General features: G+C 36.4%; 1 protein-coding gene across 1 annotated transcript in view; it reads right to left on the minus strand.

Annotated features, from left to right (window-relative positions):
- The window catches only part of MGAT4D (MGAT4 family member D), a 132,948-nt gene that overhangs the window by 78,069 nt on the left and 27,573 nt on the right, over positions 1 to 27,306 (minus strand). The window contains exon 2 of the mRNA XM_074276700.1: positions 4,567 to 4,728. Coding sequence (XP_074132801.1) covers positions 4,567 to 4,728 — 162 coding nt within the window. The remainder of the gene's footprint in view (positions 1 to 4,566; positions 4,729 to 27,306) is intronic.

Consider the following 27,306-nt stretch of genomic DNA (forward strand, 5'->3'; position numbering starts at 1 on the left):
AAGTCAATCCTAATTCCACAAATTACCTGTTGTGGAGACAAAGATGAATTCTTATCTATTTTTTTATTCAAATGAGTAAATAGTTCCTAGAGATTTTCATTGCAGAATAATCTGATTGATTGTCTTTAATTCTGTTAATTTGCCAATAAACTTCCAAATGCACCAGAATTATAGGCATTAAAGACCAAGCTCTTAAGCTCTCCATAGCGTCTGCTTTAGCCATTTTTACTGAACAGATTATTCTCTTCTGCCATTCTGCTGGGGTCTCTACATGCTTGGGGTAAACTTTCCCCTAACTCACTGGCAGGTTTGTGGTTTGTCAGTTACCTTTAACCTGGTTTAGCCCTTCTGCCAAGATGGATTTACTGAGTTGTGGACACTGGGCATATTCTTGGAGCCACAGGTGAGACCTGGGACACCAAAGCTGAATGAGCAGCCCTGAAAAGGGCTCAGCAACCCTCCTATCAGATGTACTGGTTCTTTCTGCACACTCCATTGAATACAGTAGATACTTAATAAATGCTTCCTTCCTTTTTTTCCATCAATTCAATCTGGTTAATGTTACTTCATTAAATTTTTGACATTGAAGAAAACAGTAATATTTTTCAGTTACCCAATAAAATTTTCTTTTTGTTGGTTCAGTATTAGACTCTTTACTTTCTCCATACCCTCTTTTCTCTATAATCCCTTTAACTGCAAAAGGTTTGATTATCTTCTGTATATAGATGACTCCTAAATCTGCATATCCAGACTTATCCGAGATGGAGACCACCTGCAGGTATTTCAAACTCCACACGTCCAAAACAGAGCTCATTCTCTTCCTCTCTATGCCCAACAGTTGCCTCCAAACTTTCCTATTTGGCATCAAGACCACCACCACTTCCCCAAATGCTCAGCTTGACAATCCCAGAGACATCCTACATTCTGCCTTCCTCTACTTCCTCTCTCGCATCCACCCCCTCCTCTCCTCTCCAAATTCAGGCTCCTATCACCTCTCATAAGAACTATCACAATATTCTCCTTACAGGTCTCCCTAAGTCCACTTTCTCTCTTCCAGTCTTCTGCTAAAATAGTCTTCCTAAGACACAGATGTAACTATGCAAGCTCCTGCTCAAAAGACTCTTTAAATGACGCTTTATCTCTATAATAAAATAGGATTTAATTTTTGTATTAAATGAAATAGCATTTTGCAAATCTTAAATCATTATATAAATGCTAATTATTATTCTTACTATTAATAATTATAAAATACAAAGTTATGGTTTTGCCCTAAAGAGGATGGGAGCTGCAGAGTAATGGACAGCTCCGTCACAGGAACAGGCCTGTTCAGCATTGAAGATTCTTCACAATCTGGCTCCAGTCTACCTTTCCCAACTAATATCACCTTACTACCCCCCCCCCCCTTAAGAAGTTAAATAGTCAAATTTCACTGTTGGGCCATTTTCTCACCAGTTGAAGTCCAATCTACAAACCAAGACCTGGAAGACTTAACTTTTTCATACTAACAATTTGGAAGCCCTGCTCTGATGAATGATTCCCTAGTTTTTTCTTTACTAGGTATCACGGCACTGTACTCAGAAGGCCCACTATTTTCTCTTCCTCCACTCCCCCAAATCTCTTTTCTAGTTCTGAAGCTTAATCAGTTTAACTTTTGATCCAGAAGTTCCAGCCATTAGCTCTAAAACTTATTCCTCCATGTCTACCATTTTATTTCCCTCTATTAAATAAAAGGTTTTTGAGGGGAAAGGGAATCTTTTGATCTATATCTCCAGAGTTTGGTTTGGCATGTGGTATTATGTTTAATATTAATATATGTTCTTCCTTCTTTCATTCATTATCTACCTTTCTGGAATTTTCACTTTAGCAAAGCAATCATTTTGTTCCTCAGTCAAACTACTAGAAAAAGTTATCTGTGCCAGGCACTTTGAAATCATTGAAATTTGAAATTACTCACTCCCCAAATATTCATATTCTTTCCTTCCTTTCTTTCCACCTTCCTTCCACTCTTCCCATCAAGCTCATAGTCTTTTCTTACTTCTAATCCTTTCAAGTCTCTGCTGCACTCTGTAGTGTTGGTCACTCTCTCATCTCCTGGGTAATTTCATCTTTGTAGATTTTTTGCAAAATTATTCTCTTCTGGGTCTGCTATTTGTCTGACCACTTTTTCTCAGTCTTTTTGACTCTAATATCATCCACAGCCATCTTTTTCTTTCTTGCTGACCTTATCAGCTTCAATGGATTTAATCACCATCTCTATTCCGATGACTCAGAAATCTCCTTCCTAAGCTTCAGCACCAAATCACTATGTATAAGGACCAGCCTTTCTTCTCTCCTTCTTTCTCTCCCTCCCTTCCCTTCCTTCTGCCTATCTTATCCAGGATTAAGGAACTATTCCGATAGTCTGGTTCCACTACTGATTTACAGTGGAGTGTGACCTGCTGTATTTCCATTATGGACAAGTTTGCTCCTCCTTAGACAACTCTCCGCTCCTCAGGGCTCACTGTGTTAATGCCCAACTTAGTTTTGATCTATGTTACCCAATATCACTCTAAATTTCTGAGCTCAGGATGCCAGCCTTAGCCTCTCAAATAGTGAGAATTCTAGATGGGCACCAATAAACCCAACTCTAGGCTCCACATATCCTCCAAAAGCATCCTGTCTTCCCCAAAACAGTCTTCCAACAAACCTCTATTTTACTAGGACACCATCATTCTTCCTAGATCCCAGGTTTCTCATCTTAGCATTACCCTCACCTCCTCTCCACGCATTTCTCCTTTATATCCCCTTTTCTTCACTTACATAACTCTGCTAGGTATCATGGCACTATACTCAGAAGGCCCACTATTTTCTTCAGGGGTTATTACCTTTTACCCAGATTATTGCAAAAGCCTCTAAAATGTTCTCCCTGCTTCATCTTTCTACTATAATCCATCTTCCATTGGCTTTCCTTAATCACAGATTTAACCATGTCATTCCAACTCAATCAACTCACATAGCTCCCCATTACTTCTAAGATAAAATATAAAATGTCAACTCCTTAGTGTGGATTTTTCCAGACTCCCTTTCCTACCCTCTCTAAGCCAGCCAAACTGCCCCACTGCACTCCAAAGTTCACTTCCATGTATAGGTACTTCCCCATGACTGTATTCCTCTTGATTTCACTTCCTTCATGAGTCAGTTCACGTACCACTTTCTACATGAAGCTTTTCCTGCCCCAAATGCCTGGTACCCTCCCTAATAATTACAAGAATGTTGTAAGCAAAAACCCTCATATTTATGTTGTATCAAACATATATATATACACATTTGAACATATATATATGTTCAAATGTATATATCTACAAACATGGGAACATATGTGTACATACATACACCCACACATATTTTTTCATTGTGTATGGGTGGGTGGGTGTGGGGGTGTATGTGTTCTGTATAGACAAGGTAGAAATAAGGATTCCTCAGTTCAAATTCTCTCCCCTCAAATACTTATTAGTTGTGTAATCCTGTCTGTGTCAAAGTTTGCTCATCTATAAACTGGGGATAATAATAGCATCTATAGTCTAGGGTTGTTGGATCAAATGAGAGAATATATATAAAAGCATTTGGCAAATCTTAAAATTCTACATAATTTTTTTTTTATTTATTATTAGTATATTACACATTGTCTCCTCCATATAGTATATGCACTTTAGGAGTCAAGATGTTTTGTTGTTGTTTCTACAGAGTAAAATTGAAGAATATTTTCTTTTCTTTTACTTTCTTCTCATCTTTTTTTCCTCTCTCAGGTATTTTCCCCCCTTTCCTCTCTCTCCTCCTTTCCCTTTATTTTTTACTCATTTATTCTTGGTCATGGCTAATGTGGGAATTTATTTTGTACGACTATACATATTTGGAATGGATTATTTTTCAAGTCATTTCAGTGGTTGGGGAAGGGGGAGATGAGAGGGAGAGTAAAACTGAATTTAAAAAAAGAAACAGAAAAAAGGACTGGTTATCTGAAAACAAAGATAGGTTGTGAGGAAGAAAGGAGAGAAAGAAATAACGTGGATTAGTTATACCTATCTCAAAGAGACAAAGTGCAGTTGGAAGCTCTGAGATGAGGAAACTGCCTTTAAAATACAGTGTAAGATTTAATGCACATGAGTAGTAAATAAAGTTGCTCCTTCCTGCTTTGTGTCAAAATGCACATTGGGTAAGGATATTAGGAAAATGCTGGAAGAGGCAGAATGGGGCGATGTAAACATGCCTCCAAAAAGAACAGATGGGGTACTATGTGATCTGGAAGTTCACTTGGGTTCACATAGGACAACAGTGAGTCTCAGATGTGCCTTGAAAAGTCCTGATCTCAACATTACCATGTAATCCAAAGCCCTGCTGGATGTGACAGAGAGAAGTTAACAGTGCCATCCAGCCAGGAAGGAGCAACCACTTCCCTAAATTCTGTCTCCCCACTAACATTGAAATGATCCAGCCTGATATTCATGCAGATGAAAGAAGACTGAGTTTGAAAATCAATATTCTGCAAAGAGAGAGGAGGAAAAAAAAAGTAATTTTTCTGGAACAAACCTTCAAGTTCTGTGGCAGAAACTGTTCTTTCTGAAGTGGTACATCTGATCTGATTCAAGGCATTCGACAACTCCAGAGACCTTTTTTTATTTTCTTCTTGTAAAAATAACAGTCTTTCCTGAACCTTCAAAATCTGGTTTTTATAAGTTGTCACATCATATCCTGAAAAGAAAAAAAAAAGTGGAGATTTATCCTCTTGTCCTTTCACTGAACAACAATAAATACAATGAAACATCCAAATTATATTCTCAGCGTCATATTTAACAATGGAATTAGATTCTGCATCTTTGTTCTTATACTTTCTTCACCACTCCTTTACTGCCTATAACCCAATTCCATCATTCTACTGAAACGCACTCAAAGTCACCTTTATTCTTAGCTCTTTTGTTTCTAGACTTCAATCACATCTGAGATGGCTAACCATACTTCTGACTTTTGAAACATCCTTCACCCTTCAGGTTCAGTAACACTGGTTCTCCTGATTCTCCCTCCTTTCTCGCGGATTGCTTTCACCTTTAACTTTGGGTATTTTTTCAAGTTTAACATATTTACTCTTCTCAACCTATACTCATACTCTCTTGGATCTCCCTTCATTCTCAGGATTTTGATCACAACTTATGCGTATGTAAATAATCTTGCTATTTATGTCTGCCCCTGACTTCTCATCTTTGTACCATATTTCTAACTCCTTAGAATGCATCTCTACTTGTGTCCCTATGACACCTGAAACTATCCCAAAGTCAAAATCTTCACCAGAAAAATTATATTTCTTCGCCAACATCTTCATTAATGTCAATGAGGATTAGCATCCTCTGATAGCCTCAGAATTATATCTTGGTGTTAAAACCCAGCCTCAGACACTTATTAATTGTGTAACCCTGGGCAAATATGCCTCAGTTTTCTGAACTTTAAAATAGAAATAAGAATACCTACCTTCTTTGAGTTGTAATAAGGAACAAATGACATAATATTTGGAAAGCATATAGCACATAAAAGGTACAATATAAATATTTATTCCCTTCTTTTCCACTAATCTCCTACTAGGGGATCTCCTTGCCTCCAGTTTCTCCATCCAGCATATACCTCTTAATCCCTCCTTCAAACATTTCAGACAATCTAACTTAAACTCTTAATTTTCTCATGATCTTTTTAAGCCTCAGTTCTATAAAAACAATGACTACAATAATAAAAAATAAAAAATAAATTAAAAAAAAAAGAAGAAGAAAATTAAGTTTGCAGCAGCCTTTTTTGTAATGGTAAAGAACTGGAAATTGAATGGATGCCCACTAATTGGAGAATGGCCGAATAAGTTAATGGTACATGAATGTTATGGAATATTATTGTTCTATAAGAAATGAGCAGCAGTATGATTTCAGGAAGGCCTGGAGAGAGTTACATGAACTGATGCTGAGTGAAGTGAGTAGAACCACAACATTGTACACAGTAGCAACAGTTCATATAATGATCAACTCTGATGGATGTGGCTCTTTTCAACGAGTTGATTCAGGACAATTCCAACAGATTTGTGATGGACAGAACTTTCTGCATCCTGAAAGAAGACTATGGAGATTGAATGTGGATCACAACATAGTCTTCTCACCTTTTTTTGTTGTTGCTTGCTTTTTTTCCCCTCTCTCATTTCTCCCCCCTTTTTGATCTGATTTATTGTGCAGCATGATAAATGTGGAAATATATGTGGGAAAAACTGCACATATTTAACATATATTGGATTACTTGCTTTCTAATGAATGGAGTGAGGGAAAAAGAGGGAAAAATTTTGAAATGCAAGGTTTTACGGGGGTGAATGTTGAAAGCTATCTTTGCATGTATTTTAAAAATAAAAAGCTACTATTTTATTTTTTAAAAGCAATATTAAAATGCTGCTGCTGAGTCCAGATTAAATATAATAACTAACTGGTTCCACAGAAAATAGGGGGCAACCGAAGCACAGCCCTCCTATCAAGAGAGATGTGGAGGACTATGGGTGTAGAAAGTTGCTGTCATGATTTTGCCAATTAGATTTTGCTCAAATGTTTTTAATAGAGGATTAAATAGGAAATGAGAATATGAAAGCATATATTTTTATAAAAACATGCTGTCCATACTTTTTTTCCTCTGGATGCAGATAGTATTTTTCTTTCTTTGTCCTGTCTAGATTATTGGATTGTTTATGATAGTCAAAATTATTTCTTCATTCAAAATTGTCCTTAAAACAATACTGCTGGGGCAGCTAGGTGGCGCAGTGGATAGAGGACCAGCCCTGAATTCAGGAGGACCTGAGTTCATATCTAGTCTCAGACACTTGACACTTCCTAGCTGTGTGACCCTGGGCAAGTCACTTAACCCCAGCCTCAGAAAAAAATAAACAAACAAAAAAAAATAATACTGCTATGATTACATCCAGTTCGTTTGCTGCATTACTATACACTGTTCTCTTGCTTCTGCTCATCTCATTCTTCATTATTTCATGCAAGCTTATCCAGGTTTTTCTGAGGATCTTTTTTTTTTTTTTTAAATCATCATTTCTTATGATACAGTAGTATTCCATTACAATCACATACCATAACTTGTTCAGTCATTCCCCAACTGACAGGGATCCCCACAATTTCTACTTCTTTTCCGCTACAAAGAGAGCTGCTGTAATATTTTCAGACATATAGGTTCTTTTTCTTTATCCCAATATTATCTTTGGAAATAGATCTAGTAGTGATATTACTGGGTCAAAGTACATAGGCAGTTTAATAACTCCTTGGCCTTAATTCCAGATCGACTGCTCTCCAAAATGGATGGATCAATTCATAGTTCCACCAACAGTGAATTAGTGTCCCAGTTTTTCTACATTCCTTCCAACATTTGTCATTTTCTCCTTCCATCATTTTAGCCAATCTTGATAATTGTAAAACGATATCTCAGGATTGTTTTAATTTGCATTATTCTAATCAATAATGATTTAGAGCATTTCTTCATATGCTTAATATAAATTAGCTTGATTTGTTCATCAGAAAATTGCCTGATTGAAAATTGGAAAATTGAAAATTGGAGGAGGGTTCATAGTTCTAAAAACTTATATTGGGAATGGGTTCAATAGGCAACATACATAATATACCATGAAGGATATAGCACCCTCCAAAATCTATAAAGAAATAAGGGGAAAGGGGTGGGTGGCTGGAGAAGCAAATGATGGGAGAGAAGATAAGGGATCCTTGGGTGGAGGGAGGTTAAGTAATAGCAAGGCAAGTTATGGAGCAGAATTTAATTAAAGAGTTAGGAAGGATAGATAGTAAAGACATGTGTAGACTTCCGGTCAAGATGGCGGGGTGGAGGCAGACAGCTGCTTGAACTCCTCGTTTTCTCTCAGAACTTACTTCATGACAAGCCTCAGTGTTAATGCTTGACCCAGAAAGAAATCCACAAATAATCACCAAGAGAAGACATCCTTGAGAGTCGCCAGAAAAGGTCTGTGTTTGTTCGGGGGAGGGTCAATCAGACTGGGCACAGACTGAGGGCAGACAGCCAGAGCAAGACAGGCAGCTCACACAGCTCAGACCGGAGGGGGAGGGGTGTGATCTCTGCCATTTCTGCGAAAGGGCTTTTGCCCCAGTGTGGATGCTCGGTCTTGGCAGCAAGCCAGGAGCAGCGGAGAGGGTGTAAACACCAGAGGTGAAGATTAAACCCCAGAAAGCCAGCGTCTCTCAGAGCCCGGCCACCCCCAACCCCCACCTGGACTGACTCGGTGCGTTCTCAGAGCCTCAGAGCCCAGACTCAGTACAGTCATTGCTGTTCTGTTAGTGGCTCTCTGCTGCCCTAACCCCAGTCTGTAGAGGAAGCCGATTAATACCATCCAGCCCTATCCCCCGCAAAACAGACCAATTGTTTCTCTTGTCAGTTTGTTTTCTTTGATTCCTGCTCTGACAAAATGAATAAAAAATTCAAAAGGGCTCTAACCATTGACAGCTTCTGTGTGGAGAGGGAGCAGACTTCAAATGCTGAGGAGACTAGGAACAGACTGTCCCCAGATGTATCCCCTGGGAGGGATATAAGCTGCTCCTCAATACAAAAGAACCTCATGGAGGAAATCAAAAAGGCTCTCACAAGAGAGCTGGAAGAGAAATGGGAAAAGGAAAGGGAAGCTTGGCAAGAGAGCCTGGAGAAGTCATCCCATGCATTCAAAGACAGAGTGGATAAAGAAATCAAATCATTGAGAAACAAGATTAGTGAGCTGGAAAAAGTAAACAACTCCAAGGAAAACAGGATTAGTGAGCTGGAAAAGGTAAACAACTCCAAGGAAAACAGGATTAGTGAGCTGGAAAAAGAAATCAGCTCTCTAAAAAATAAAATGGATAAAATGGAAAAAAATTCCATAGAAGATAAAAACTCAATTGGACAATTACAAAGAGATATAAAAAAAGTGAGTGAAGAAAATACATCATTGAAAATTAGACTGGAACAAGTAGAAATGAATGACTCAAGGAGAAACCAAGAGGGAGTCAAGCAAAACCAGAGAAATGAAACAATTGAAAAGAATGTCAAGTACCTTAATGGAAAAACAACAGACCTGGAAAACAGATCCAGGAGAGACAATTTGAGAATAATCGGACTCCCTGAAAAATGGGAGGAAAAAAAGAGCTTGGACACCATTTTCGAGGAAATTATCAAAGAGAACTGCCCAGACATTCTGGAAACAGAGGGTAAAATAGACATTGAAAAAATTCATCGATCACCTACTGAAAGGGACCCTAAAATCAAAACGCCAAGAAATATAGTGGCCAAGTTCAAGAACCATCAGACAAAGGAAAAGATATTGGAAGCTGCTAGAAAAAAACAATTCAGATATGGAGGATCCACAATAAGGATAACCCAGGATCTAGCAGCGTCCACATTAAAAGAACGCAGGGCATGGAACATGATATTCCAAAAGGCTAAGGAACTTGGTATGCAGCCAAGAATAACTTACCCAGCAAGAATGAGCATCATTTTCCAGGGAAGAAGATGGACATTTAACGAAATAAATGAATTCCATCTATTTTTTATGAAAAACCAGACTTACATAAAAGGTTTGATCTTCAAATACAGAACTCAAGAGATTTCTAAAAAGGTAAAAAGAAATCTTGAGAACTATACTTTTGTCAAAAAAATATGTAAAGAACATATGTACAATTTGTCTTAGAAACTAGAGGTAGAAAGGAGATTATATCATAAAAAAGTGTAAAGTGGTGGTACTACATCTCATGAAGAGGCAAAGGTAACCTATTATATCTGAGAGAAAGAAAGGAAGGAGATGAACATAGTGTGTATCAATAGACATATTTGATTTATGGTGAAACTTCTTCCACTTCATTGAAAAGTGAAAGGGAAGGAGTAAGCTAAGGGGAAGGGAATACAGTAATTTCGAGGAAAAGGGGTAAAATAAGGGGAGGAGCTTTAAGGTGGGGGAGGGATCCTAAAAAGGGAGGGCTGTGAAAAGCAAGTGGTGTTCACCAATTTAATACTGGATAGGAGGGTAAAAGGGAAGGAAAGGGGAAAAGCATAAGCAGGGGTTAATAGGATGGCAAGCAATATAGAATTAGTCATTCTAACTATAAATGTTAATGGGGTAAACTCCCTCATAAAGAGGAAGCAGTTAGCAGACTGGATTAAAAGTCAGAATCCTACTATATGTTGTTTACAGGAAACACACCTGAAACAGGGTGAGACATTCAAACTAAAAGTAAAAGGGTGGAGCAGAATCTATTATGTCTCAGGCAAAACCAAAAAAGCAGGAGTAGCCATCCTCATCTCAGATCAAGCAAAAACAAAAATTGATCTAATTAAAAGAGATAAGGAAGGGCATTATATCCTGCTAAAGGGCAGCATCAATAATGAAGCAGTATCAATATTAAACATATATGCACCAAGTGGTGCAGCATCTAAATTCTTAAAAGAGAAATTAAGAGAGCTGCAAGAGGAAATAGATAGCAAAACTATAATAGCGGGAGATCTCAACCTTGCACTCTCAGAATTAGATAAATCAAACCACAAAATAAATAAGAAAGAAGTCAAAGAGGTAAATAGAATACTAGAAAAGTTTGATATGATAGATCTTTGGGCGAAAGCTAAATGGAGACAGAAAGGAATATACTTTCTTCTCAGCAGTTCATGGAACCTATACAAAAATTGATCATATACTAGGGCATAAAAACCTCAAAATCAAATGCAGTAAGGCAGAAATAGTAAATGCATCCTTTTCAGACCATAATGCAATCAAAATAACATTTAATAAAAAACCAGGGGAAAATAGACCAAAAAATAATTGGAAACTAAATAATCTTATACTAAAGAATGATTGGGTAAAACAGCAAATCATAGACATAATTAATAACTTCACCCAAGAAAATGACAATAATGAGACATCATACCAAAATGTGTGGGATACAGCCAAAGCAGTAATAAGGGGAAGTTTTATATCTCTACAGGCCTACTTGCATAAAATAGAGAAAGAGAGGGCCAACGAATTGGGCTTACAACTCAAATTGCTAGAAAAGGAACAAATTAAAAACCCCCAGACAAACACAAAACTTGAAATTCAAAAAATAAAAGGTGAGATTAATAAAATTGAAAGTAAAAAAACTATTGAATTAATTAATAAAACTAAGAGTTGGTTTTATGAAAAAATCAACAAAATAGACAAACTCTTAGTAAACCTGATTAAAAAAAGGAAAGAGAAAAAGCAAATTGATAGTCTTGAAAATGAAAAGGGTGAACTCACCACTAATGAAGAGGAAATTAGAACAATAGTTAGGAGCTACTTTGCTCAACTTTATGCCGATAAATTCGATAACTTAAATGAAATGGAAGAATACCTTCAAAAATATAGCTTGCCCAGATTAACAGAGGAAGAAGTAAGTAGTCTAAATAGTCCCATCTCAGAAAAAGAAATAGACCAAGCTATTAACCAACTTCCTAAGAAAAAGTCCCCAGGACCAGATGGATTTACAGGTGAATTCTACCAAACATTTAAAGAACAACTAACTCCAATGCTATGTAAACTATTTGAAAAAATAGGGATTGAAGGAGTCCTACCAAATTCCTTCTATGACACAGACATGGTACTGATACCTAAACCAGGTAGATCGAAAACTGAGAAAGAAAACTATAGACCAATTTCCTTAATGAATATTGATGGTAAAATCTTAAATAAGATATTAGGAAATAGACTTCAGAAAATCATCCCCAGGATAATACACTATGACCAAGTGGGATTTATACCAGGAATGCAGGGCTGGTTTAATATTAGGAAAACTATTAGTATAATTGACCATATTAATAATCAAATTAATAAAAAACATATGATCATCTCAATAGATGCAGAAAAAGCATTTGATAAAATTCAACATCCATTCCTACTAAAAACGCTTGAGAGTATAGGAATAAATGGACTATTCCTGAAAATAATAAGGAACATATATTTAAAACCTTCAGTAAACATCATATGTAATGGTGATAAACTAGAACCTTTCCCTGTAAGATCAGGAGTGAAACAAGGTTGCCCACTATCACCATTACTATTCAATATAGTACTAGAAACTCTAGCCTCGGCAATAAGAGCCAAGAAAGAGATTCAAGGAATTAGAGTAGGAAATGAGGAAATCAAATTATCACTTTTCGCAGATGACATGATGGTATACTTAGAGAACCCCAAAGACTCTGCTAAAAAGCTATTAGAAATAATTCAGAATTTTAGCAAAGTCGCAGGGTACAAAATAAATCCACATAAATCCTCAGGATTTTTATACATTACCAACACAATCCAACAGCAAGAGATACAAAGAGAAATTCCATTCAAAATAACAGTCGATAGTATAAAATATTTGGGAATATATCTACCAAAGGAGAGTCAGGAATTATATGAGCAAAATTACAAAACACTTGCCACAAAAATAAAGTCAGATTTAAATAATTGGAAAGACATTCAGTGTTCTTGGATAGGCCGAGCGAATATAATAAAGATGACAATACTCCCCAAATTAATCTATTTATTTAGTGCTATACCAATCAGACTCCCAAGAAACTATTTTAATGACCTAGAAAAAATAACAACAAAATTCATATGGAAGAATAAAAGGTTGAGAATTGCAAGGGAACTAATGAAAAAAAAGTCAGAGGAAGGTGGTCTAAGTGTACCTGATTTAAAGCTATATTATAAAGCAACAGTCACCAAAACCATTTGGTATTGGCTAAGAAATAGACTAGTTGATCAGTGGCATAGGTTAGGTTCACAGGGCAAGATAGTGAATAAAAATAACAATCTAATCTTTGACAAACCCAAAGATCCCAAATTTTGGGATAAGAATTCATTATTTGACAAAAACTGCTGGGAAAACTGGAAATTAGTATGGCAGAAACTAGGCATGGACCCACATTTAACACCACATACTAAGATTAGATCAAAATGGGTCCAAGATTTAGGCATAAAGAACGAAATCATAAATAAATTGGAGGAACATGGGATGGTTTACCTCTCAGACTTGTGGAGGAGGAAGGAGTTTGTGTCCAAGGGAGAACTAGAGAGCATTATTGATCAAAAAATAGAACATTTTGATTACACCAAATTAAAAAGTTTCTGCACAAACAAAACTAATGCAAACAAGATTAGAAGGGAAATAACAAATTGGGAAAATATTTTTACAGTTAAAGGTTCTGATAAAGGCCTCATTTCCAAAATATACAGAGAATTGACTTTAATTTATAAGAAATCAAGCCATTCTCCAATTGATAAATGGTCAAAGGATATGAACAGACAATTTTCAGATGATGAAATTAAAACTATTTCCACTCATATGAAAGAGTGTTCCAAATCACTATTGATCAGAGAAATGCAAATTAAGACAACTCTGAGGTATCATTACACACCTGTCAGATTGGCTAAGATGACAGGAACAAATAACGATGAATGTTGGAGGGGCTGTGGGAAAACTGGGACACTGATGCATTGTTGGTGGAGTTGTGAAAGAATCCAACCATTCTGGAGAGCAATCTGGAATTATGCCCAAAAAGTTATCAAAATGTGCATACCCTTTGACCCAGCCATACTACTACTGGGCTTATACCCCAAGGAACTACTAAAGAAGGGAAAGGGACCTGTATGTGCTAAAATGTTTGTGGCAGCCCTTTTCATAGTGGTTAGAAGCTGGAAGATGAAAGGATGTCCATCAATTGGAGAATGGTTGGGTAAATTATGGTATATGAATGTTATAGAATATTATTGTTCTATAAGAAATGACCAACAGGAGAAATACAGAGAGGCTTGGAGAGACTTACATCAACTGATGCTGAGTGAAACGAGCAGAACCAGAAGATCATTATACACTTCAACAATGATACTGTACGAGGATGTATGCTGATGGAAGTGGATTTCTTCAACATAGAGAAGAGCTAATCCAATTCCAATTGATTAATGATGGACAGAACCAGCTAAGTCCAGAAAAGGAACACTGGGAAATGAGTGTAAACTGTTATTTTTACCTTCTGAATCCAATTCTTCCTGTGCAACAAAAAATTCGGTTCTACACACATATATTGTATCTAGAATATACTGTAATATATTTAACATATATAAGACTGCTTGCCATCTGGGGGAGGGGGTTGGGGGAGGAAGGGAAAAAATCTGAATAGAAGTAAGTTCAAGGGATAATGTTGTAAAAAATTACCCATGCATATGTACTGTCAAAAAAATGTTATAATTATAAAATAAAATAAAAATTTAAAAAAAGACATGTGTATGTATGTATGTATGTATGTATATAATCTACACATGTATACACAAATATGTCTTTTTTAACTGTAGCTTGCTTGAGGTGGAGTGGGGGAATTAAAGGGGGGAAAAGAATAAAGTAAAAAAGATGCACAGTAGAGAACCAAATAATAATTTACAAGAAAGTAAAGAAAAAAATGAACATTCATGAATATAATTTCTTCTAATAGATAACTTTCTTGATCCAGTAATTTGTTGTTATATATTTTAAATTCTTCCTGATGTTCTACTGTGCACATGACAATGATCTCTTTCATTGTACTTTATTTTGTTTTGTATTCCTTTTCTGTTTTTCTTTTAAAAAGAAAAAAGCAAATAGCCTGTTCATATCCTTTAACCATTTATCAACTGGGAAATGACTCATATTCTTATCGATTTGACCAAGTTCTTATATTCCAGTTTTATAAAATCTAAATTCTTCAGTCTAGTAACCTATTTTCCACAAACTTGCCTTCTGCCAGTGCTTTGAATACAGACTCAGAAGTCACAGTCAATTACTCCACTTTCTGTTCCAATTTTTCCCAGCCCTAAAACAATCAGGAAAATATTTCAGTAAAGTCTACTTCTGTAATTTATGCCATTTTCAACATCTAAATGAAACAACTTCCACATACACAACAGACATTAAAAAAAAAAAACAAAACACAACTGATCAAAATTCTTTACCCTGAAGATGTGTGATCAAATCCTCTCATACCATTATTATAAATTCCTTTAGTATTTATGTACTTTATTTTCTATGTGCTTTTGTTATTGTTAGTAATTACTTTAAAATTATTTCTTCTGAATTGTCTCATGGCACCTCTTTTAAGCTCCTTTGGTGTGAAATTTACTTTTGTCATTTGACTTGATTCAACAAAATCATAACAGACTTTAGTATAAGATAGAGAGCTATGGCTTTCTCAAATCCCACTATTTATGTTGGCATTAATCTTAAGTTTGCTCCAAGATGGGAGTTTCAAGGTTTCCATCAGAAAATTTCCTTTATCAAAGAATACAAATATTCTAAACAGGCTCTGCAGTACACACACAGCTCTGGTACCCTTTTTGACATGTTCTATTTCTAAAGCAAGAGTTTTTAATCTGTAATTCATGAACTTGGACAGAAAAAAAAAAAGACATTTTTATTTCAACATAACTGTTTCCTTTATAGTACCCTTTCACAGTTTTTTATTGCATACATTTAAAAAACATTATTCTTAGAAGATGTAATCAGGCTAACAAAGGAGTTCAGGCCACAAAAGTGAAGGACCTTCTTCTTTAAAGTTTCTCCCAAGTAAGTTTATTTCAGATATTGTACTGAATGAGAGCATTTTTAAAAACCTTTGTCTTCTCTTCAAATCTGTTTCCACAAAAAGAGGACAAGTAATTTATGTCTTTTTTAATGAATCACCTTCAATTTTTCCAACATCTACCAAAGGGCAAATTTATGATACAGGATGCTTCAAAGAAATCAGAGAAGTAAGAAGGGTCATCAAGAGAGATATTCATTAGTGCAGATTCTGATTCCAAAGGAATCCTACGTAATCTGCTCTGCTCATGATTGGCGTATTCCAAGGAATCTTTACTCTGCTTACATATCATGGACTGATACGTGTTACAAGATTCTAAATTTTTTTGTATGCTTCTCTTTTGTAGAAAAACTATAGCCTCATTAAGCTTCTTTAGTACATGGCCCCTAATTTTTGCAGTCCATCCAGAGCTGGCCTGTGCTGGCTCTAGCATACATGTAGCTTTATTTCATCCTAGCCAAGACAAAACAGGAAGACAGTGAGACACAATATAAATGTTTTGTGTTCTTCTGTGTGTCCAACAATAATTGTTGTTCTCTGGATTTAATTCCCTGGAATCCTAGAACTGACACAAAATATTTAGTAAATGTGAGTTGAACTAAGAAAAGAAAGTGAAGTGGCAATTCTGGTTTTAGAAAAGAGAGAGAGAGCACAGAACAATTTTCTAGGGCCATATTTGGTCTTCCATACCACACGCACAGAAGGCATATACATTTTCCCAGATGGCTTCAAGAAGCAGCAGCCTGCTAACAAGGAGAGTGAACTGCGGCTAAACTCTGTCCTTGATAACAAATGTGTGAAGCCTACACTAAGACTAGAAGACAGAATCAGAAAGGCATGTCACAGTGATCTTTCAATCAGCACACTCTTGTTCACATGGTTAAGAGCCACAAAGGGCTACAAAAGATTCTTGGAGCAGTACAGTAATCATCATCCTCAACCCTGACTGGGTCCCAGTGAGAAGCACAGTGCCCACCCTATGGAATTATCTGGTATTAACAGACTTATATACAAAGCTATCTTATACTGATGCCCACAATTACCTTATACAATAGGAGGTTAAGGTATAGATGTCAACTCCCTTTTAGGATTTAGCCTGCCCCAACTTTACAGGGTCCTCCCTTTCTACTAGGTAATTCTAAGTTCTACTGAGGAACTTGTCTTTTATATACTTTCCCACTCTATTTCATATTTGCCATTCCTGGTGTCTAAATAAATCTACCTTTTGCCAAAGAAAATGGCCATTGTGAATTCTTCACATGACTGAACCCAAACTTTTGGTGCCTACAAGCCCCACCTCCTAGATCACATCATTAGGAACAGCAAAAAAAAGTTCAATCATCTTTGGTGATAGTCCAAAAGATTTTCTTGTTTAGGGACACAAGCTTTTGCAAGGGTGAATGTTGAAAATTATCTATGCTATGCATATTTTGAAAATAAAAAGCTTAAATATATACAGGGACAAAAGAAGCCCAGAAACCCACTGGACATAGGAAAAACCAACATGTTCCTAGATAACTAAAAGAAGGGAGGGAAAGAGAAATAACAACTAGGAAATGTTACTGTCATCAGAAAGATTGGGCCCCCAAGGAAGGGAAGGGAAGAGAACATAGGTTTACAAAAGAATACTAGGAATGTGAGTAGCCCTGGGGAAAACTATGAGATAGGAGATGGGGTGTTGATTTCTGGTAACTACAAGAGCAAGAGTTCTTATTTTGAGTTCCAAAAACATGGATGGGGGAAAAATTACATCTTTATGGCAAGATAACTGGTTTCCTTTGTAATCCTAGACAGTTTATTTTACACATTTAGAAACATTTTTTGGGGCAGCTAGGGGGCACAGTGGATAGAGCACCAGCCCTTAATTCAGGAGGACCCGAGTTCAAATCTGACCTCAGACACTTAACACTTCCTAGCTGTGTGACCCTGGGCAAGTCACTTAACCCCAGCCTCAGGGGGAAAAAAACTAATTAATTAATTAATTAATTATTTGAGAAATTAAAAAATAAAAACATTTTTCTGAGCAGGGCTCCGAATGGTCTCCCAGATTGTCAAAAGAGTTATTACCACAAAAGAGAGAATGGTGAGATCTTAGGTGTGATTAGCAGAGGAACTGATCCCTGAGGCAGGCAGGGAGAAGGCGGATACAGATCAATTTAGTTCCTTGATCCCAGCCACTGGTCTTCCAGTTATGTCATAATCCTGAGGCTCACCCTCTGTAGGAGTCTCAAGCACTCTCATTTTGCCACATCTTTCAGATAACCCAGTAATGTCCCTGAGGTTAATTTTCCCTATAAAATTTACTTATGGGCCACCCCATGGCTGCTGCCCTCCTCTGGGTGGGCCCACCATGGCACTGTCTTCTGATGTCTTTCCTCTTCTCCTTCCCCCATGTCATGTGGTATCTTCTCTAACTCCTCTATAATTCTCAATCCCACTTCTCCTCCTTACAGCTAACCAACTCTTTTGGGTCCTAAGTCCCTTTCAGGATTGGCCTGCCAGTTAGGGACAAGCCCCAACTTCATGGAGTGCTCCCTTCCTACTGGGTAATTTTAAGTTCCACTGAGGAATTTGTCTTTCATATACTCTCCTTCTCTATTCCATATTTGCCATTCCTGGTGTCTGATGTCTTCATTTTGTCTGTAACCTATTCCTAAACAAATCTACTTTTTGCCAAGAAGAATGGCCATTGTGAATTTTTCACAAAATGGAACCCAACTTCTGGAGCCAAACCCCATATCATAAACCACATCGAGAAGGTAGAATATTATCAAGAGGATTACTGAGAAATAAGTCCAAAAATAGATACTGGGATCAGATCCCCAAAGACTTTAAAAGCCAGACAAGAGAGATGGATCTTATTCTACAGGCAATAGGAAGGTGCCGTAGAGTCTTGAGTAGGGAAATGAAATTTAAATTAGAGTTGTGCTTTGCAAAGGTTATTTTGAGAGCTACATGTTAGAAATAAACTGAAGAAAGAAATAGAAGACTCAGGAGAATGGCATTACAGCTGTCCGAGTGAGAAATTATAAATGGACTCCAGGAGGAGGGAAACTAGATCTAAAACTTCAGTGGCTCCCCATTGCCTTTGCAATAAAATGCAAACTTCTCGGTGTAACATTCGGAGGCCTAAATTCTTCCAGACTAATTCTACAATCCTCCCCGGATCCCCAAAGTTCCCTCTCTCTGGAATGCTTTTCCCTACTCATCTTTGCTTCTTTAAGACTCATCTCAAACCAGCTCTTGGTAGTTGCAGCCTCAAATCACTTTAATTTATTTTGTATATTCCCATAATTGTTTGTCTATGCAGATGCTTTCTGCCCTGGTAGAATATGAGATTTTTGAGCACAGGGTTTATTTCATTCTTGCTTTGTATCCTCAAGACCTAGAACAACTTCAGGTATACAGTAGATGCTTAATAAATATTTGTTAATTGACTGAAAGTGGATAGCACAATACTGAGCTTACAGAACATTATTTGAGGTTACTTAGAAACTTCTAAAGTTCTAGCAGGTTAATCAAGGGGTCTTTGCACTACCAAGGGTCCCCAGGCAATTGCCTAATGCTCCTTGAGAAAATAAACCTGTGTTTAAAATTTAGATGTGGATGATGCAATCAAATTGGGCTTCCATAGCTCAGTTTTGGCCCCAGAGGCTTAATCTGGCAGACATGGGAGGGAAAACTTTCTCAAGAGAGAACTGCACTTGGTTCAGTGACTAAGCAACGACATCAAAACCTGATAGGTTCAAAATTCTCATTGTGGGGATGTTCAGTTTCCCAAACAATCTCACTCAAGTCTTTTAACTGGCTGAGCTTCCCATTTGTAAAAAGGAAATGCCAAGAACAAACTCACAAGTTTATTCTGAAAGGGGAGAAAGATTTGAAATCACCTTACAAAGAAGATGTCCAAATCAAATATTAGAAAACAATGAAAACTGGGGTGGGTGGTTTGAGGGTTAATGAAAACACTCAAGTAGTGCAGACAGAAAAATAAACATCGGTCCATTTTCAGGGGAAGTGATCTATTGTGGCTTGTCTCTTAGAAAAAGACACCAGAGGAAGCTGTGGAAACAAGAGACTAGTGGATTTCTCTTCTCTAACTGATGATTCTTCAGACATTTATTCAGTTTATTTCGAGATAAATCACTTACCTTCTCTTAGTCTCAGTTTCTATACGGGTAAAATGGGGAAATAACACTTACCTCACAGGTAAGAATCATATGAGATTAACACATATAAAGGACTTTGTGAACCTCAAAGTGCAATAAGTACTATTTATTGAACAACTGTCATAAATGGTTAATTGGATAACTATTTTATTGAACCCTTATTTTATTACAGTCAGTATTAATTTGATAGTGGGCCCCAAAGCTGTGAACTACAGGTTCTAAGTTCAATTACTTAATCATAGGAATTTAACTACAAGACCTCCACTCTTGTTTTTCCTTGTCATGGTGACAAGGCAGAAATGACTCAATCACATAGAAAACCCCTCAGCTATTTTTGCTTACTTTGAATCCCTTGTCATCACTTTATTCCCCAATATGGGGAGATGACTATGAGCACTTGGCCAGTGAGTGACCCTAGTTGCCAAACACAGACTACCCTTCTTCTAGCCCACATAAATGTTTTGATTTCACCTTATTAAATCCAACTTACAAGTATGCCTATGGGCTTAATGGGAACTCCTGAAAGGTCAAGGTAGGTCTGCTCATTATCCACTCTGTCAACCAATGGAATCCCATGGTTTGTGTAGACCCTTCTAGATGGCCTAGAGCAAGGTCTATCAACCAAAAAGATTCTATATTTTTGGTCTGTTTCACCTGTATAATCCAGTTATCAAGAATTATAAAACTAAGGTCATGGAAGAAGGGAGCACCTTAGATCACAAGGAAAATCTGAGATCCACTTCATTAGTGGGACTCATAGGGGTCACCTTTAATAAAGTGACATTGGCTCAGAGATTTGCTTCGGTAGTTTTTCTTGCAGATCGGACAGTTCTGAAATTCCCTGCACAGCTAAGCATATGTAAATTGTCAGGAGAAAGACAACAAAATTTTTACAGGAGAAAAATCCAAACCCAAATATACTGAAGAGAGAAATATGTTAACAGGGAAATAGTAGCCTTGTCTACTGACACTTAAACATCCCACAATCAAATCTATAATATAAAACCCTAATAATGGGAAAGAATGTTCTGTTTAATGAGGTTCTTGACCTTTTGGGGATCATGAACTCCTTACATGCAATAAAGCACTGGGATCCTCCTCAGAATAAGTTTTAAATAAAATAAAATTCAAAGGATTAAAAATGAAGTCAACTATATTAAAAATTATCAAATTAAATTTTTAAAAGTTCACAAACCCAAGATTAAGAATTTAAGGGAACCTAGGATATACTATAAGATATTTAATATGTATGGGAATGCCTGCCATCTGAGGGAAGGAGGGGAAAAACTCGGAACAGAAGGGAGTACAAGGGATAATGTTGTAAAAAAAAAAAAAAAAAATTACCTATGCATATGTACTGTCAAAGAAAATGTTATAATTATAAAAATTAATTAAAAAAAATTTAAGGGAAATAAAGCTGGCTTAAAAACAAAACACAATAGAATAATTGAGGGTCCTGCCCCATTCAGGTTAGGTAGCTATTCCTTTATAAGGATAGAAAATCTCCTCAAGGATCAATATGTAACTATGTCCAAAGCGCTATCAAACTGTGTACACCCTTTGATCCAGCAGTGTCTCCTGAGCCTGTAGCCCAAAGAGACTATAGAAAAGGGAAAAGAACCCACATGTGCAATGTTTGTAGCAGTCCTTTTTGTAGTGTAAGGAACTAGAAACTGAGTGGATGCCCATCAATTGGATATTGGCTGAATAAATTGTGGGATATGAATGTTATGGAATATTATTGTTCTGTAAGAAACGATCAGTAGGATGATTTCAAAGAAGTCTGGAAAGATTTATATGAACTAAGCTAAGTTAAGTGAGCAGAACCAAGAGAACATTGTATATGGCAACTAGAAAAATATGTGAAAATCAACTCTGATGGATGGGTTCTTCAACAGCTAGGTGATTCAGGACAATTTCAATAGATTTGTGGTGGAAAAACTCACCTACATCTAGAAAAAAGACTCAGGACTGAATGTGGATCACAACATAGTATTTTCACTTTTTTTTTTTTGGTTACTACTTGTTTACTTTCTCATTTCTTCCCTTTTTGATCTGATTTTTCTTGTGCAGCATGATAATTTTGCAAATTTAATGTATGTTGGATTACTTGCTATCTAGGGGATGAAGTGGAGGAAAAGAGAGAAAAATTTAGAACACAAGATTTTGCAAGGATCAATGTTGAAAAATTATCCATGGTATCTTCAACATAGAGAAGAGCTAATCCAATTCCATTTGATCAATGATAGACAGAATCAGCTACATCCAGAAAAGGAACACTGGGAAATGAGTGTAAACTGTGAGCATTGCTTTGTTTTGTTTTGTTTTGTTTTTCTTCCCAGATTATTTTTACCTTCCGAATACAATCCTTCCTTTGCAACAACAACAACAACAAAATTTGGTTCTGCACATATATATTGTACCTAAGATACACTATAAGATATTTAATATGTATGGGAATGCCTGCCATCTAGGGGAGGGGGTGAAGGGAAGGAGGGGAAAAATTCGGAACAGAAGGGAGTACAAGGGATAATGTTATAAAAAAAAAAAAAAAATTGCCTATGCATCTGTACTGTCAAAGAAAATGTTATAATTATAAAAATTAATTTAAAAAAAAAAAGAAATAGTAAAAAAAAAAAATTTAAAAAAAAATTATCCATGGGGTTGGAGCCAAGATGGTGAAGAAGATACATGCGAATTTGTAAGCTCCCTTCTTCCCTCATTACCAATTAGTTAAATCAGCCTCAAAAATAACACTGCACTGATAAAAACCAAAAGGATTAGAAGCACAATTTACCAGCTGAAGAGAATCTGGAATTTCAACAGAAAAGGTTGGTTCTGAGGGGAGGAAAAAAAAAAAAAAAAGGCCAGCACAGACAGAGTTGGACTGGGTGCTAACACACTGTGCCGATTGGGCTGGGGAGAACTCTGGGATCAGAGAAGCCACTGAGGTAGAGGAATCTGACACAGGCTGTTAGCTCTTTTCTGCTTATAAAACAGCAGCTCAGAAGAGAAATCAAGCTACTTTAAAATATAAAGCCAAATCCTTAATCCACCCCAATCCGGAAGTGACCTAATAGATCTCGGCATGGCTGTGCAGACACCTTCTGCTGCGGGGCCACTCTTTAGGGTAGTTGAGAGCCTGAACAGAGGGGACACAGCCCAAGGCAGCCTCTAATCCACATAATGCAGAGCTCAGCCTGAGGCAGTGGAATTCTAGCAGCCTCACAATTCCCAGAGAAGAGGAACCTTTGAAGTAGAGACCTTGGTTTCTCAGCAGACACTTCTGGTTTGAGTGCAGGGGCTTTTCACATCAGCTGCTGATATCCATGGCCCCACAGCAGGCATTGGCTGGGGTTAGTGACTTCACTGTTCAGCCTTAAACCTCAGGGCAGTTTCTAGGCCACACAGTGGGGTCCTTCACTGGGCACTCCTGGCAATGCAGCTGTACTAATCACTTCTGAGGCATTTCCCGGAAGAGGGGAGGAGAACTCTCTCCCAGAGCTCTCTCTTAGCTCAGGTGCATCCATCCAGTATGGGAGGAAGCTAGTAAATAAATAAACTTCTTACCCCAAGGGCAAACCCCAACAGATTTTTAACAATGAGTAAGAAGCTGAAGAGAACAATTGACACCTTCTACACAGAGAAAGAGCAGGTATCCAACCCCGAGAAGGCTAACAGCAGAGAGTCTGCAGATTAACACTCTACAGGGAAACGATACCTGCCCCCCATCACATAACTCTCTCCTAGAAGAGGCTATTAAAAAGTTAAGAGAGTTTGAAGAAAAATGGGGAAAGGAAAGAGAAGCTATGATAGAGAATAACAACGTCCTGAAATTTGAGTTGGAAAAAATAAAGAATTCACAGGAGGTGCAAGGAAACAAAATTTGTGAATTAGAAAAGGTTAAAAAAAAAAATCACAGGAAAGTAGGATTTCTGAATTGGAAAAAGAAAATAACTCACTAAAAAAAAGTTAGTGAAATGGAAAAAAATTCAACAGAGCAAAATAATTCATTTAAAAACTCAATTGGTCATATACAAAAAGAACCAAAAAATGTGAATGAAGAAAATAACTCATTAAAAATCAGGACTGAAGAAATACAAATGAATGATTCATTGAGAAACCAAGAATCAGTCAAACAAAACAACAACAACAAAAAAAATGAAATAATGGAGAGTAATGTCAAATACTTACTGGGAAAATCTATAGACCTGGAAAATAGATCTAGGAGAGATAATCTGAGGATCATTGGATTTCCCAAAAACTATGACCAAAAAAAGAGCCTAGATTCTATTTTACAGGAAATCATCAAAGAGAACTGACCAGAGATAATAGAAACAGAAGGGAAAATAGGTATTGAAAGAATTCATCGAATACCTTCTGAAAAAGACCCTAAAAAAAGAACTCCATGGAACATTGTGGCTAAGCTGCAGCACTACCAAACTAAGGAAAAAATATTGCAAGCAGCTAGAAAAAAACAATTTAAATATCAAGGTACCACAATAAGGGTCACGCAAGATCTGGCTGTCTCCACATTAAAGGATTGAAGGGCCTGGAACCTGATATTCTGAAAGGAAAAAGAACAAGGTTTGTAACCAAGAATAAACTACCCAGCTAAGGTTAGCATTTTCTTCCATGGAAGAAGATGATCATTTAATGAAACAGAGGAATTCCATTTGTTTCTAAAAAAAAAAAAACAGACTTAAACAAAAAATTTGATCTACATCTACAAGACTGAAGACAAGCAGAAAAAAGTAAAAAAGAACTCTAGAGAACTGTATCTCTGTTGTGGATATACAGAAAGTCCACATGGATAATTTGATTTTACTAATATAATATTTTTTAAAAAGGGAAGTAGTAAAGGGAAAGGGATAGTATCAGAAAAAGGGGAAGGAGAGATAAAAAGAGGGAAATTACATCCCAGGAAGAGGCATAGAAAATACTACCACATCTGAGGGAATTTAGAGAGGGGGAGAAACATTGTGTGAATCTTACTCTCATCAGAGTAGGCTCAAAGAGTAAATAATTGACATATTTGTTTTTCAGAGAATTCTCTCTCACCTCATTAAAAGGGGGGAGAGAAAAAGGGAAAAGGAAAAGGGGAATAAGTGAAGGGTACAAGAAAGGGGAAGGGACTTAAAAGGAGGGGGGAGGGATACTAAAAAGGGAGGGCTGCACGTCACAAGTGGGGTCTATAAATTAAATATTGGGGAAGGGGTTCAGGGGGGTCAAGGGATAATAAAAGCATAATCAGGGGATAATATGATGGCAGGAAATACAGAATTAGTAATTTTAACTGTAAATGTGAATGGAATGAACTCTCCCATTAAACGGAGGCAGATAGCAGACTGGATCAAAGGTCAGAACCCTACAATATGTTATTTACAGGAAACACACTAAAAGCAGGGAGATACATACAGAGTAAAGGTAAAAGGTTGGAGTAGAATCTATTATGCTTCAGGTAAAGTCAAAAAAGCAGGGGTAGCTATCCTTATCTCAGATCAAGCAAAAGCAGAAATTGATCTAATTTAAAAAGATAAGGAAACTATATCCTGCTCAAAGATAGCACAGACAATGAAGCCATATCAATATCAACTAAACATATATGCACCAAGTGGTATAGCATCTAACTTCCTAAAGGAAAAGTTAAGAGAGTTGCAAGAAGAAATAGACAGCAAAACTATAATAGTGGGAGATCTCAAACTTGCACTCTCAGAATTAGATAAATCAAACCACAAAATAAATAAGAAAGAAATTAAAAAGGTAAATAGAACATCAGAAAAACTAGCTATGATAGACCTTGGAGAAAACTGAATGGTGATAGAAAGGAGTATACTTTCTTCTCAGCAGTTCATGGAACCTATACAAAAATTGACCATATATTAAGACATAAAGATCTCAAAATTAAATGCAGGAAGGCAGAAATAGTAAATGCCTTCTTCTCAGGTCACAATGCAATAAAAACTACATTCAATAAGAAATGAGGGGTAAATAGACCAAAAAGTAATTGGAAATTGAATAATCTCATCTTAAAGAATGACTGGGTGAAACAGCAAATTATAGAAACAATAATTTCACCCAAGATAATGACAACGATGAGACATCATACCACAATTTGTGGGATGCAGCTAAAGCAGTAATAAGGGGAAATTTTATATCTTTAGAGGCTTATTTGAACAAAATAGAGAAAGAGAAGATTAATGAATTGGGCCTACAACTTAAAAAGCTAGAAAAAGACCAAATTAAAAACCCCCAACCAAAAACTAAACTTGAAATAATAAAATTAAAAGGAGAAATTAATAATATTGAAATTTTAAAAACTATTGAATTAATAAATAAAACCAAGAGTTGGTTTTAGAAAAAGCCAATAAAATAGATAAACCTTTGGTAAATCTGATCAGAAAAAGGAAAGGGGAAAATCAAATTGTTAGTCTTACAAATGAAAAGAGGGATCTTTCCACCAATGAAGAGGAAATTATAGAAATAATAAGGAGTTACTTTGCCCAACTTTATGGCAATAAATTTGATAACTTAAGTGTAAATGGATGACTACCTCCAAAAATATAGGCTTCCTAGATTAACAGAGAGGAGATAAATTGCTTAAATAGTCCCAGGAAAAAATCCCCAGGACCAAATAGATTTACATGTGAATTCTACCAAACATTTAAAGAACAATTAGCCCCAATGTTATATAAACTATTTGAAAAAATAGGGGATGAAGGAGTCCTACCAAATTCCTTCTATGACACAGACATGGTACCGATACCTAACCCAGGTAGATGGAAAACTGAGAAAGAAAACTATAGACCAATTTCCTTAATGAATATTGATGCTAAAATCTTAAATAAGATATTAGCAAAAAAGACTTCAGAAAATCATCCCCAGGATAATACACTATGATCAAGTAGGATTTATACCAGGAATGCAGGGCTGGTTTAATATTAGGAAAACTATTAGTATAATTGACCATATTAATAATCAAATTAATAAAAAACATATGATCATCTCAATAGACGCAGAAAAAGCATTTGATAAAATTCAACATCCATTCCTACTAAAAATGCTTGAGAGTATAGGAATAAATGGACTATTCCTGAAAATAGTCAGGAGCATATATTTAAGACTGTCAGTAAGCATAATATGTAATGGAAATAAACTGGAACCTTTCCCAGTAAGATCAGGAGTGAAACAAGGTTGCCCACTATCACCATTAATATTCAATATTGTATTAGAAATGCTAGCCTCGGCAATAAGAGTCGAGAAAGAGATTAAAGGAATAAGAGTAGGTAATGAGGAAATCAAACTGTCACTCTTTGCAGATGATATGATGGTATACTTAGAGAACCCTAGAGATTCTAATAAAAAGTTATTAGAAATAATTCACAACTTTAGCAAAGTTGCTGGATACAAAATAAATCCACATAAATCCTCAGCATTTTTATACATCACCAACAAAATGCAACAGCAAGAGATACAAAGAGAAATTCCA

This window comes from Sminthopsis crassicaudata, chromosome 6 (genome assembly GCF_048593235.1).
Source record: "Sminthopsis crassicaudata isolate SCR6 chromosome 6, ASM4859323v1, whole genome shotgun sequence".
Classification (NCBI taxonomy): domain Eukaryota; kingdom Metazoa; phylum Chordata; class Mammalia; order Dasyuromorphia; family Dasyuridae; genus Sminthopsis; species Sminthopsis crassicaudata.